At 39.2% G+C, this 14941-nt stretch overlaps 1 protein-coding gene across 1 annotated transcript in view; it reads left to right on the forward strand.

The window, feature by feature from the left end:
- itga8 (integrin, alpha 8) overlaps window positions 1–14941 on the forward strand; it is a 55843-nt gene that overhangs the window by 28444 nt on the left and 12458 nt on the right. Inside the window, exons 14-23 of the mRNA XM_030159231.1 lie at window positions 186–231; window positions 327–434; window positions 3691–3746; window positions 4140–4297; window positions 4409–4540; window positions 5469–5536; window positions 7954–8101; window positions 8734–8826; window positions 13772–13851; window positions 14332–14412. Coding sequence (XP_030015091.1) covers window positions 186–231; window positions 327–434; window positions 3691–3746; window positions 4140–4297; window positions 4409–4540; window positions 5469–5536; window positions 7954–8101; window positions 8734–8826; window positions 13772–13851; window positions 14332–14412 — 970 coding nt within the window. The remainder of the gene's footprint in view (window positions 1–185; window positions 232–326; window positions 435–3690; window positions 3747–4139; window positions 4298–4408; window positions 4541–5468; window positions 5537–7953; window positions 8102–8733; window positions 8827–13771; window positions 13852–14331; window positions 14413–14941) is intronic.

A 14941-nucleotide genomic window follows, 5' to 3' on the forward strand; every position in this document is an offset into this window, starting at 1 on the left:
GTGTGTGTGTGTGTGTGTGTGCGTGCGTGTGTGTGAGTGACTGCATATTAAACGTGAGAAGTCTGTGTTTGATGAAGATTGCTGGAGACCTTGAAATCAGTCCCATCTGTGGCAATCTTTGAAGCTCTCTACTTCCCGTCTCTCCCTCTCTTTGTCCTTCGTTTTCTCTCTCTTTCTCTGCACAGATCTGATTGTGGGAGCGTTTGGAGCCGGTGAGGTGTCCGTCTACAGGTAAGAACCTTCCAGATGCTCAGTTTTCAAAAGCTCTACGGAGTGCCCTGTTTTTATCCATTAAATTTCAATTAATTTACTGTGTATTTGTACAGAGCTCGAGCTGTCGTGTCCGTTGATGCTAAAATGATCCTGACTCCCAGAATCCTGAACCCTGAAGACCGCCAATGTAACCTGCCCCACACAAATATTATGGTCACTTGGTGAGATCCCTCAAATAAATTCTCTTCTTACAGTGTATATAATAATTTTCATGCCGTACAGTTTTCAAAAGCAATGGATAAGCCATTAACTGACATGCCAACTTTGAAACACCACTGACAATTAAACAAGCCAAACATTTTCCCATAGACTTTGACTTTTCTGGTTTCTCAGATATTTCTGTAGCTCTGAACCACAGTCCACAATTTAATGTGTAATTTTTTCCAGCTGTGCATGCAGTTTTGCCACTTTTGTTTGGTACTGCATTATGGGAAATTAATGTCCATCAACATCACTCAAAGGAGAAAACCTCCTATTGTCATTTTTCAACACTATATAGATTATCGTTTGGATTTTAAAGATAGAGCTGATGTCAGAAGGTGAATTAACATAAAAATAAGATTAATGAGCTCCACTGCTGCACTAAAGTGAAGATAATCTACAAAAGTCCTATTGAATCAAAAATGACATGTTGTATAAAGCATACACATTTTCAAAAGCAAATAAATTGCACAGACAGTAACACATGTGACAAATATTTCACCCCTGTTTTCAAGACATCTGCAGTAATTCACAGTCTGCGTTTCTGTTTGTGCGTCTGCAACAATAAATTAGCTCCAGGTTAAAAAAAAAATGCAGTGCTCATATAACCTGGAAATTCAGATTTACGAGACTTTACAATTAATTTGAAACTGCATAATACTATTTTGATTATATTATTGTTCCTGTGGGTAGCGAGCTGGCTTTGAACAGTCTGGGGGTGAGTTTAGTTTGGGGGCATGAGACTAAAAACTCCTGCTGCTTCACCACAGTCTATTGTTGCTCCTAACTTATTGGACTTGGAACGGCTGCAGGACTATTTGGACAAGAGAAGTGTGCTCGGCTAGCTGCCATCATGGCTGCCTGTGTGCGCGCAGTCGTGTGTGAGTGTTGGCAGAGGCGGAAAACGGAATAGGTGTGGGTCAGACTGACAGAAAGCACCAAACTGTGGGACTCTGTCAAAGCCAAACTCAGCTTATTTAAATAAACCGGCGTAAGTTTTTGGTCTGAGATATGGAATCAGATAGGACACCGCAGAAAATAGGACACACACATGCTGAGAGTTAAATAGCGGTTTTGAGTATTGGGGATGTCTGGGGCGCTTGTGTTTAATAGAGGTGAAGAGTTTTGGACGTTTTAGTTATTTCGGTGTCAACGCTGGAGAGGGTCTCAATGAGGGGATGAAAGAGAGGTAGAAAAAGAGAGACAGATATTTAATGAATGGTCTTAAATTCAATGTTCTTACTCATTAAGCAGACCCTTAGTCGTGAAAGAGGGGGTTTATGTGTGTATGTTGCAGGGAGGGTTGGCCGGCGGTGTGTGTGTGGTGGTAGAACACAGATGCATTTTGAGGGAAAATTACATACAGTAATGACTAGCCAAGAACTAGAGCTGTTGTCAGTAAAATGGGGTTCATTTCCGCACTGCATACACTTAAGTTTGACATACAGCGCTTATTATAGTATTCACACTTGAGCACACCCTCTTAAATGCACAAAACACACACATGCTTATACGGAACACATATTAAACACGCATGAAACCACCTGTATGGGTCAAAATGGCTTAAGGGAGCAATTTTAAAAATAGAAACCTGTACTTTATCACACACACGTACATAAACTCACATCTGCATGGCACACATTTAGCGCTAGCTCATCATTATTGTGTCATCTAATAGAGATTCTAATTATTAACAAACACACAGGCATCCACAACATCTGCGTTTTGGTTGTTACGGTTTGTGAACTGAAACCAAACAAACAATAATCACATGAGGTCATTTACCTCCCGCCTCATGCTGCTTAGTCTTTAGTGTAGAATCAGGAGCGTTATGTCTGCAAGCTTCCTTAAATTAGTGGATATTAACAGCATAGAGCGCCATGTGTGGGAGTCACTTTTCCTGTTCTTGATTAAAGACGTGATAGCACACACACACACACACACACACACACACACACTATACATGCATCCATACACACATAAATAGAGGAAATGTAGAAATGTTTCCCAGTCTCCCATGTCTAATGGAGGGACTCCCAGGGTCCTCAAGAGATGCTGTGCCCCGCGGTGAAGGAAGGAAATAGTGCCTTGCTCATGGTTAATAAGTTAACTTGGTAATTGTTTATTTTATTACGATACAAATACACACATGGTTTTACATACACTACAAATGTATGCCTTAATTTTTACACCCAAATTTGTAACATAATATGCTCCAAATGGTCCATGAATAAAATACCATGCCACATATGTACTGAGATTATCTGACCGTAATACTAATGTATACAACAAATTAGTTACTTAACTTAAAGCTGTAATGTTTGATATTTCGGTATTAGAGTATATAAACACAACTAGGCATATGATGTGTATTTTATTGATTTGCTTGCTTGTCAACGGTATCACATGACCTTTACAAATGTTCATAATCAATGTTATTTTGGTCTTTTTTATGGGAATAAAATGATAATAATGAATGTATGTCGCAAAAGGTGATCCAAAACTTTAATATGTAATGTAATATCGTTGCTAAGATTTTCATCAGCGTATGTGGGGAAAACAGTAACTACTATGATCACACATCACCTGCTTGTATATCTTTAAGACTTATTTAATTGAAAAAAAAAAAAAAACTCTAAAGACACTCTAAATTGCCAGAAATATAACTTTCTACTAACTTTTCCTCAATCAAAACAATGCTAAGTCAATGTAACATCACGTCAACACTATCTTCCAACCCTGTCAAGTAATGTTAGCGAAGCAACAGCACACTGACACAAACTGACACACAAAACAGTATAAATGCTAACATATACAAACACATCACTGACTCTTCACTGTCAAAACACTGTCTCTGGAAGTCTCTTCTTTGCACAAGAAGGAATTTGTGGTTTGTCCAATCTGATCATTTTTAAGCTTCTATTCCTGAGCACCACATAAAACTCTTCTCTGCATTTCCACTGGCTTCGGTGAAGCCAATATTTATTAACACTTCCGAATAACATCCACATTCTTATAAGTTTATTATGTATTGCACTGTTCCAGTTGGCAAACAAATAAAAATGCCTCTGTAACCTCTTTCAGGAAAGGCAGATGTATGTGCACTGACACTGTAATCTCAAGCTTTAACAAATAATAATCAATACAAAGCAAATTTGGCCTATGTACTCTTCCTCCTCTTTTTTACCTCTCTATACTCCTGTTATTTTCTTGTAGTTTAAAGGTGGACGTATGTGCAGCAGTGAGTGGAGTGGGGATCCCCAGCTCTGTAGGTAAGCAGCCATGCACAACGTGATGAGAGAGGCTGAGGCCAAAAGGAGACGCTCAGTGGGTGGGACAGTAGTCGGAGCCAGGTCCGACATACAGCTCATTAAAGGCTCTGACTGTGAAACTTAAAGTGGAGAACAGGGATGGAGGGAGGGTGGGATCAAAAGGACAGACACAGGCACTGGAGGTGTATATTATTTCCACTGTTGAATAATGCTCTGTTGATCTAAAACCGCCTCCAAATGCAATTACTGCATAACTAATGGAAAGTCAAATACACACATGCAGACTCATATATTCTGTATCAAGGAGCTGGACCATATGGAATAAAAACTTTGTGGGCAGATGATATTCTCACTTGTTCCTCATGTGTTGCTGTGATATTCCCATTTCTCCAGACCTGAGAGCTGAGCTGCAGCTGGACTGGCTGAAAGGCACCAGAGGGGGGGTTAAGAGAGTTCTCTTCATCGATACCCAGCAGCCTCAGCGCACAGGGCTCCTAAAGCTGGGTCAAGACCGGCCACATGCATGCATAAGTTACACCATTTACCTGAAAGTAAGCAAACCCCATGTGCATACGTATAAAGGAATAAGTTACACAAAATCTCTTCTTATGTTTTCCATTTAGACAAAATAAAGATGTTTTTTCTTTTCTTCTTTTTCCCAGGAGGAGGATGAGTTCAGGGACAAATTAACCCCCATCTCCCTGGCTCTGAACTACAGCTTGGCTCCGCCCACTCACAGCAAAGAACTCCCACCCGTCCTCAACCAGTACAGCAGCACCTTCCTCCAAGAACATGTATGTAAATGTATACGTATGTGTCTGTAAACCTCACCAGCACCAGTTTATATAAGATCTGACTTAACTCAGCCTGGCACTAAGATCATACAGCTAAATGTCAAATAAACCCGACCTGATACAACCTTTGTTTCAGTCGCGATAGGAAAGGATGACATCTGGACCTCGAGTTTTCATGTGAAATGCAAACTCTGATGAAAGCAGTGTTTATCAAAACATTAGTTCCTGTACCTAATGAAACGCTACAGCATTCCCCTTATCTTTTCAATAAGTAGTCTGCCTTATCAAGCTGGGGTTCATCTTTTCCAAATGACAGCCACATGAACACTCAACCAGGGTCAGACTACAGATATCTAGTATATGTGTTTATCTCAACTTGCTTTTTTACTTCCTTTTGGTCAGAAACAACAGATACTTCAGCATTATTATTATTCTCATATTTTATTTTCTGTTTTACAAAGATGAGACAGTAAATCTAGTCCTTTGTAGATGTTTTTTCTAGTGTTTCTGACCAGGAAAATGAAAAATGGCTTTTATTGGCGGGATTTTAGAATGAAAATCAAAGTACTTTTCTGTTTTCATGCAATCACATATGACAGTACATCTACAAAACACCTCATTTAGTTATTTTTTCATTATCGCGAACAATGAGAATATGAATAAGTCACTGTTTTTATTAAAATGAATTAGTGATGAGTCATTCTCACTCGTGCATTATTGCAATAATAGAATTTTTTTAATACTCTATAATCGTGAAGCTGCAAAAAAACACTAATGCATGCCAAAAAGAGCATATTGTTAATGTTTTCAAAGTTTTTTCAAATTAGGTACATGTTTTTTTTTCTATTTTTGGCTTTCTGATGATGTCCAGTGCACCTTAAACATTTCCTTATGACGTTCTGCCTCTGCGTGCCTCTCTTCCTGTCAGGCCTACATTCTCTTGGACTGCGGTGACGACAATATTTGTATCCCCAACCTCCAGCTCTCTGCCAGCATGTAAGACTGACGCAGCCACGCCCTCTGACCTCAACCTGTAAACACGTCCGACGGCAAAACACACACATACCCACACAGCACTACCAATGAAAGTACATCTGTTATTCCTCATACGATGTGCAAAGTTTACACTGAAGCTGCTCACATTAGAATTCCCTTTACCATGTGGTGTGTGTGCGTGTGTGTGTACATGTGCTCACTGGATGTGTGATTCCACCTATTCTCAATAGTGTTTCCAGCTGTATGGTATCTCCATGGCAGCATTACACAAACATCCTGTCACCCTTCACTGACTGACACACAGATACTTCAACACACACACAGTTAGGGTTATTGCTGGGGTCAGGGGTATTTCATTCCATGTAGCATTGCAAACTGAACAAAAAGTGAAAAATACAAGGGTAACACTTCATTTGGATAGTCTACCTACTGAGAGAATTTAGCATTTGAACTGTTTATCTTCGATACTTTATGTGTGTCATTTAAAGTATGTTTTTCAATCTCAAGAAATATGAGTATTTTTTCTCATATTTTATACATGAAATGGTGAAAAAGTTAGTAATGTTCTACAGAGTGTGTATAGAAGTTCCATCTCCAGACTGATTTTGATTGTTGGATCCACTATTTTTATGGTTATCTGTCTCTATTTTATATCCATTATCCTGTAAAATATCTTAAAAACTACTACTTTGGCAAAAATGTAACTGTCATCACACTAATTGGTTACATGTTACCTGTAATATACTATCAAAACTGAAATTAGACGAGAACATTTATTTAATCCCCAGTGCATAAAATCGATAATGCCTCCAGTTTAATATAAAGATGGTGAATTGAATAGTATTAAATTGTACTCTGTCTATTTGATTTGGAATCAGCTTAAATGTATTTCAAGTTTTGTGTTGAAGTTCTTCTAAAAGTGAACACCAAGATTTTACTTTTCATTGTAAATGTGCACATCCCAGCCAAGAATATTCACCACCTGGATTTGACTACGCAGAGCCTTCTATTGGGCAATTACTGCAGTGATTAATATGTTCCCCTCAACCCTAGTGAGGATAAAGCAGGTTCAGAAGAATGAAGATTAATATGTTTCAGCTACAACATGTTCTATAACCCTAACTCATGCAGTTTATAGCTTCTCATTTATTAAACAACCATCAGTTTCATTGAAAGCATCAGGATTGGACAGTTTTAATGGGAACAAATGTATCTGATCTGATGAGTTCAAGTTGACCCTGTTCCACAGTGGTGGGTCCATCAGGGTGAGAAGAGAGGCAAATGAAGTGATTACCCATCATGCCTAGTGTCTACAGTACAAGCCTGTGCAGGCAGTGAAGGGTTGATTCAGTCAGTCAGAGGTTCAGTGACCGTTTGTGTCCAAAACTTGAGGTCAGCTGACCACCTGAATATACTGATTAACCAGCTTTTTCTCTCAATGGGATGTTCCAACACAAATATACCAGGATTCATCACACTCAGATTTACTACCCCACCCTAGCAGCAAAACTATTGGTTGAATTCATACCAAATTGGGTTTATAGATTGCCAGTGACCCAGAATAGATCTGATTACATTTTGGGAAAAGTAGGTCAAAGTTAAAATTTTTTATGAATTTTTAAAATCTTTTTTTCCCATTTACTTATAGTGGGCAAAATTTCACATATCTGTAGCAGCAAAACTATTGGTTGAATTCATACCAAATTGACTTTATAGATTACCAGTGACCCAGAATGGATCTCATTATATTTTGGGAACGGTAAGTCAAAGTTCAGATTTTTTAAGAATTTTAAAAATCTTCCCATTTACTTATAATGGGCGAAATATGTGCGAGGGGCGGGGTTTGTTGTGCCTCGCACCACTTGTTAAAGAGTGGTTCAGAGAACAAGACATCATTTCACACATACATTGGCCACCACAGAGTTCATACCTGAACCCCACTGAGAATCCATGGGATGTATAGGAGAAACATTTACACAGTGGTCTGACTCTCAAATTATCAACACAAGATCCTGACCAAAAATTAGTGCAACAGACAGCGATAAACATTTATTGTGACATAAAAAATGCCATGGTGAGTGGATTTTATAACTATAGCTGAATACAGTCCAATAGAAATATGTGTATGTGTATGTAGTAACCAGTATTGGCCCTGAAAATTACCATAGTGATCCCTAGAATCTCAACTAACAAGCTGTTGAAATGTTATACATATTTGCAATACATATACTAAGTAAACTGTCTGTAGGTGGACTGCTCAAATAAAGTGTTACCAAGACGAGTCCTAAAATATAGCCACTTAAATATAATTACAACAAAAGCAGGAGTTTGACATGGTTAAACAACAGCAGCAGGTCACAGCCCTCTATCATGTTAAACTGATGCCTTTTCTCTGTTCTCTTGTATGAAACACACAGAGATCAGTCAGAGCTGGTGATTGGAGATGAAAACCTGGTCATGTTGACCATCACTGCGGCGAACTTAGGAGAAGGAGCCTACGAGACCGAGCTCCACACACTGATACCACCGGAGGCCGACTACATTGGAGTCGAGCGCAGGGTGGAGGTAAACACACACACCGGACTCAAATGTGTCTGAAATCAACTATCCAGATTTGATGTTAAAGTCTAATAAGGTGGACACTAAGAATAGACACATCGGACTGAAGCACTTATCTCTGTGTTTGAACCATGTGCCAAGTCAACATGAGAACAGAGGCAGTGAGTCGGAGTACTTGTGCATGCAGTTACAGTGCGACATCACATCCTGTTGTGTCTTTGTGGTGTGTGTACATTTGGAGTGATTAAGGAAAGGCTATCAGCACAGCATGCCTTACTGGCCACAACCCAAAAGCCCCTATTATGATTTACAAGCTGCATTAGTGACCACGGAAATGGATAGGGTCAACTGCTGTGTGTGTGTCTGTGCATGTTTATCTGTGTGTGTGTGTGAGTGAGTGTGTGTGCTAATGAGTGTGTAATGGGGCTGTTTGATTGATGAGGTTGTTACTGTCAGAACATTCATCACTCTTCCTCTCATGCTCTCCTCCTCCCTCTCTTTTCAACCCCTTCTCTCCCTCCCCCCTTTGATGGTGTTATACTTCCCTCCCTTGTTCTCTCTTTGCCTCTTAACTCTTGCTGCTGCCTATTTGTCACATTCATTCATTCATTCTTTTTCCCTCTTCTCTCCTCCTCTAGTCTCTGTCACAGTTAAACTGCGAGTACAACATGGTCAATGAGTCCAGAATAGTCGTGTGCGACTTGGGCAACCCAATGATGGCTGGGACAGAGGTGAGTTTTTACACAAAAACACACACATGTGCACTTTTCCCTAAAACATTCCTTTTTACTTATTTTCTGAAAAGCTGCAACTGTTACTCTTCAGATTTAACCCACACTGATTGATGGTTTCTAATGATTCCCGATCATCCTTGAACTTTATTCCTCACAATCTGACTCCCCCTCGATTCATGCTAGGTGTGCGTGTCCATAAGTGTGTTTCATCACATAATAAGAATAATAAAATCCCTCATATGGTTGACACATACAGGAAGCCAAGGCTTTGTAAAGTAAAGAGTGGTCCCTTCCCATCTGAAATTCTACCTTGTCATTGTATGTGCGCAACAAAGCCTGTCACATGTGTGTTTTGTCATGATTGTAGTTTTTGCTAAATGTGTCAAGGCCAGCACAGAGGTGTTTTGAGCTCTAGAGGTGACACATAGCATTCTGATAAATCAATTATGTGGTCATGTTTCACCACTGGGGGAGGAGGTTATAACAAGGCAAATGAGGGACTACAAGGTATGTGCGTGTGTGTGTGTGTGTGTGTGTGTGTGTGTGTGTGTGTTTGTGAGTGTATGTGTGTGCTCCCCAGTCATCCAGATGTTTCCCATATTTAACTCTCCTGTTGCCCCGTTGGACATTCAGGAATCCATGAGCTTATGCAGAACATACCTCCATAGACCCCATACAGACTGGGTTATATTGTGCGGCTAAATAGTTCTCATCACAGGAGTTCTTTTTTTGTGTCTCATGACACAGCGTAGTGCCTCAGTGAAGCACAAACCTGAGGGAAAGATGTTTGTGGCTTCAGCATTTCTGCCAGTTTGCCTGTATTACTCTTGCTTTTCCCTTCGCATTTCAGTCCAATGAGCTTTGACAGTATTAAATACACAGCCTGTCTTACACGCAATTTTTCCTTGGACCCAACATTTATCTCTGTCCATAGATGGATTAATATTTTGCCAAGATCTTGTATTGATGATGGGAGAGTTGGACCGCTACGTAAAGTTTTCTCCAGTACCTCCTAATGACTCTCAGTAGGGTTTGGGTCTGGACTCTGCGATGGCCAATCCATGTGTGAAAACGGTGTCTCATGCTCCCTAAACCACCCTTCCACAAGTCTGATGAGCCTGATGAATCCTGGCATTGTCCAGTCTTTATGCTCCTTTGCAAATTGGTGGTCATTTGAGAAAAGAGAAGCTACTCACTGCATCAGTTTCCATCTGAAACTTATTTATCAGTTAGTTATCCAATGGAAGGCTTTTGCTGAGTTAAATCCTGATGGGGATTTTTTTTTTGGCCCGGCAGTATATATTTCAAAGTATTTTGTCAGTTTGGAAGTTTGGAGCAGTGATGGCAAGAGGAATATACAGTATCACAAAATCTGCTTTGGATAACGTTGGTCTCGTTTTACATTCTCCTGAGACCTAAAAACGTAAAAATGTTGGCTTTTTCACATTAAATAATCGTCTTATTTTGAAACAGAATAGCAGAACAACACTTTTTTCTGATTTTTTTGTGTGTTTTATATGGAATGTCCTTTGAGGTGGACAGCATTTTTTTTTTCTGTGTGTGTTTTGTTTTTCTACAGAGGACAAAAGTACATTTCTGGGTCTCAAGAGAATATGATTATTAATTTTCATTCATTTTCCAAGCCTCTTAGTCTTTGAGAGCATTGCGGGGGTGCTGGAGCCAATCCCAGCCACCACTGGGTGAAGGCATGGTACACCCTGGACATGCTGCTAATTCATCACAGGGCTGACATATACAGACATTCACACCTATGGGCGATTTTGAGTGACCAGTTAATCTATTAAGGTGCCTGTCTTTGGATAATGGGAGGAAACCAGAGTATCAAGGGAGAACACACAGAGACACAGAAAGAATTTTATATGATTCTAAAATTCTAATCTTATTGTTAATAGTTTAGTGTTAATTCAAGACATAAGACAGATATATACAGTACTGTACATAAGTCTTTGAGCATCTTTAACTTTGTTGATTTTGCAGGGTTGAAATGAGCATGAATATTCATTTCTCATTCTCTTTTCTTCAGATACAACAAGAAAATACAAGGAATATGTGTACAGTCTCAAAAGACAGACAACAATCTTAACTAAATGACATGTACAGGTTAAAGTCACTATTTAATATGACCTCCATGACAAGAAGCAGCAGAAACTGTTACAAACATCTGACATATGTTGAATGAAATATAGTATAAATCATCAGAAAATTAATGCAATAAATCTCATATTGTCTGAATGAAAGAGTTAAAGACATGTTTCGTGTAAAAGGAGGTCACACTAAATATTATGTCTTTGGTTTATAGAAGCTGTTTTTCCCTGACACTTTTGTTTTTCCTGCTTTACATACTTTGCATATATCCAGATTGTATCTTAATACAGAGACTGACAAATGCACATATGTGGTCATTAGAACTTAACTAAACCTAATGTTGATATAGGACTTTTGCACAGTACTGTATATGTCATTCTCATATTTACAAATAGAATATGTTAAATGGTAAATAGACTTTCACTTTTATGGCCCTTTTCTACCTTGATAGTCTCCAAAATGCTCTACAATGTTATATTCATCCATTTGCACACAAAACCCCACAATTTCACATACTAGACAAGAGTCATTGTGAGCAACTTGAGTTTCAGTGTCTTCCTCAAGGACACTTTGGCATGTGGACAAAGGAATGTGGTGCTTATAAAATACTGCTTTGTGTTTTTACATGCATCTATGGTGCATCTTTGTGTACTGATCTGTTGGAATATCTCAGGAAGGATTTTTCGTTCACAAGGATGCGTCCATTCTTGTTTGAGAAGTATCAGCCTCGCTCAGTTTTTAATATTTTAAATCACTTCTTAAAACACATTTTTACAGACTTGCTTTTATGTGATGTTTGGCCCTTTTAATTTTATTTAATTTTATTTTTTTATTTGAATTTTATCCTTTTTGATTATTAATTTATATTCTCAAACATGATGTTGTTTTATCTCACTCCTTCATTTTTACATTGATTTGACAGCATCATGTTATGTTATCCCTGCCCTCTTTACTCCGATTCACTTAATTTATTTGAAGGGTCGTGTTTTTGCATTTGTTGTACACATCTCTCTTATTGTGTTGCTTCTGTTTTAGTGTTTTTACTTGCATCTTGTATCCTGCTGTTGTGCCCTCTGCTATGTCTGTCAAAAGCACTTTGTAAACTTTGTTTTTAAAAGGTACTATATAAATAAAGCTATTATTATTATCATTATTATGAATATACTTTTGCAATAGATTTCTCAGATGATCATTTTTAAACTAGGCCTTTCAAATCAGCCCATAATCATCACCCAAAGTTTAGCAGTCAATTTCCATGCCTACTTAAGTTCCAAACAGTTGCAAACATAAGTTTAAAAAAAAAAAAAAACAGACTGCTTTTAGCCCCTTGTCACAGTTTTGGGGCTTTAACAGCAGCAACAGTACAGCTATGTCCTCGGCCATATTGTGGTGAAATAAAAATGGTTTGGAATCTATTGAACATACAAATAGACAATGCAACAACACTACAAGACCCACTGGAAAAACTTTCTTTGGATGTTTTGATGATGTGCCTCCACTGTGAAAATGTACAATCACTGTAACCAACATGAACCGGGGCAGACCACAGCTGCTGGTGTCTCAGAGGGACAAAAACACAGACTTGTAACAAACACTACTCAAACCAGGGTCAAGTGTTTGCGTCTGGTTTGATGAGTGTCCACCTCCCCCTACGACAGGGAGGATCCTGGTAGATAGTGACGTCTTCTCTGTGGGCCAGTCACACTCCCTGAGCTCTTTAGATCTTTTCTGTCTGGCTCTCTAATGTGTCCCATAAAGATGGCCTGACTTTGTAGTGGGGCACCCCGCCCTCACCCTCCTGCAGGTCTGCCTCTTGAAGAGACTACATGCTGTCATCTCCCTGGACCATGTGTTTGACCTGTTGTTCAGTGGAGCTCACACACACACATTCACACGCACACAGACACACATACACACAGACACACATTCTCTTTTGTACAGTTGATGATGAACCACATTAAATCCACCATGTGTTTTAGGTTAGCCTTGAGGACAGGGGATTTAAACTGAGGAGAGACAAGAAACTTAACTGCAGCTTTAAAGTGTGGCTGTGTCTGTCTGTGTAGTCTGGATTTTCTCACATTTGAGATTTCTGCTGACCATTTTGTCAACACACACACATTAAACCTGGTTGTTTCCCTGTGAAATAACAGAAGAAGATACGGTTAATGGTGACAGTTCACTAAGTCTCGCTGAACTCTTTTAACCCATAAAGACCCAAATATCCACCGCCAGCCAAAAACATCTACTGGTGTAAAATGTTAAATACCTGTTGATCCACTAATGTCAATACATGTAAATAATTAAAGTTTCTCATCTTTTCACGGTCATCAGATATGACCCACGTGGACGTTCAGAGGCTCCATAGTGAACATGGAAACACACACAACATATTCTGCAACATTGATTCACCAGTAAAACCCATGTAGTCTGACAAATGACAGTGGTTGTACACACTTGTTTTTATGTTCAGTTAGTGATATATTTTGTTGAAAAAGTCACTTTTTCCAATTTTTTTTCTGATTTGATCCAAAACCTTTGAATGTAATCTGAGCTTTTATGAACTTCTACATGATCGGTACATTAAATGTAGGAAAATACATGATTTTCACTGAAAAAATGCAAAATGCAGAGGAAAGACAAAAACAATTTGGAAATTGTGACAAAAACAGTTGTGGATCTTTAGGAGTTAACGATGGTGTGGCCTTTGAAAACCAGATGCATCTTCCCTTTCGTTTCTCTCTGTCATCTCTTTAACTGTCCTACTCTTTCTTCTATCACTCCATCACTTCTCTTTTTCATATTTTACTCCTTTTTTCCCTTCTCTTCTGCCCAGCTGTCCGTTGGTTTGCGGTTTTCTGTCCAAAGGCTGGAAGATGCTGGACCAAAAATCAGCTTTGAGCTACAGATCCACAGGTGACACACCCACCCGTACTTACACATTACCCCTTTAATTTCCCACATGCGTGCACGCACACACACAAAGAGCTTTTTGTGCTTCTTATGAGCCATGTAAATGTGTTCTGTGTCTGTCCCAATCCTGTCACTGTCTGTGGTTTGATGGAACCAACCGCAGAGGCAGAACAAGACACATGGCCCAGAGGAAGCGCAGAGAGGAGACAAGCTCCACACAACATGTCCACTGTGTTTCAGTGTATTGATTTTGAGACAACACATCACAAGACACAGACACAGTACTTACCCAGTCCACTGGCAGAGAAATTCTCCTTTCAGTCTGTTAAACATAAAAAATGCAGCTTATAATGGATTTTTGTCAGACTTTGATTTTTTCCACAGCACTAAGTAGTCATTACATTTGACTCCTGCAAAAAAGCTTGACATGATTTTATTTTATGCCTAAGAACTGAAAGAAAATCTCTTTGAATCTCTTCACAGCTCCAACAAAGATAACTCTGACAGCAACACTGTCACTTTGAATCTGTCCATTGTTGCCAGAGCTCAACTGGACTTACGTGGGTAAGTCAAGCATCTATGCATGTGAAAAGTGTGGTGCCTTCTCCAAGACACAGTGACAAATTCTTTGTTGCCGTGTCTACTTTCAAAAGACACAACTGATCTGGTTTCAGTCGCAGCTTTTTGGTGTTTGCAGAATATTGCTGGCACTTTTATAATGTTTGAATTTGTGGAGCATGTTTATATACAGATGGAAAACAGCATGAAAACACATTCCTAGGAATAAACTAATCATGTGCACATGGGATGGTTATGAGCCTTTTACATGTACATGGATGCCTACATGCCTGTTAATACACACACAAACACACGCTTCAAAGGTTGGAGCCTTGCACGGCGATGTTTGGCTGTGGTCAGCTGTGCACATAAACAGAGGCGGACCTGGGATGAGAGAGCTGAGGACATACAAGTTCCTGTGTTTATATTCCAATACTGTCCTGCTGTAGCTGCTTCCATTTGGCATTTTTAAGCCTCTGTTTTAAATGTGTGTAACAGCTGTAAACATGAAACTTCCTTTTTGCCATTGCACTGA

The sequence above is a fragment of the Sphaeramia orbicularis genome, chromosome 16 (assembly GCF_902148855.1).
Source record: "Sphaeramia orbicularis chromosome 16, fSphaOr1.1, whole genome shotgun sequence".
Lineage (NCBI taxonomy): Eukaryota > Metazoa > Chordata > Actinopteri > Kurtiformes > Apogonidae > Sphaeramia > Sphaeramia orbicularis.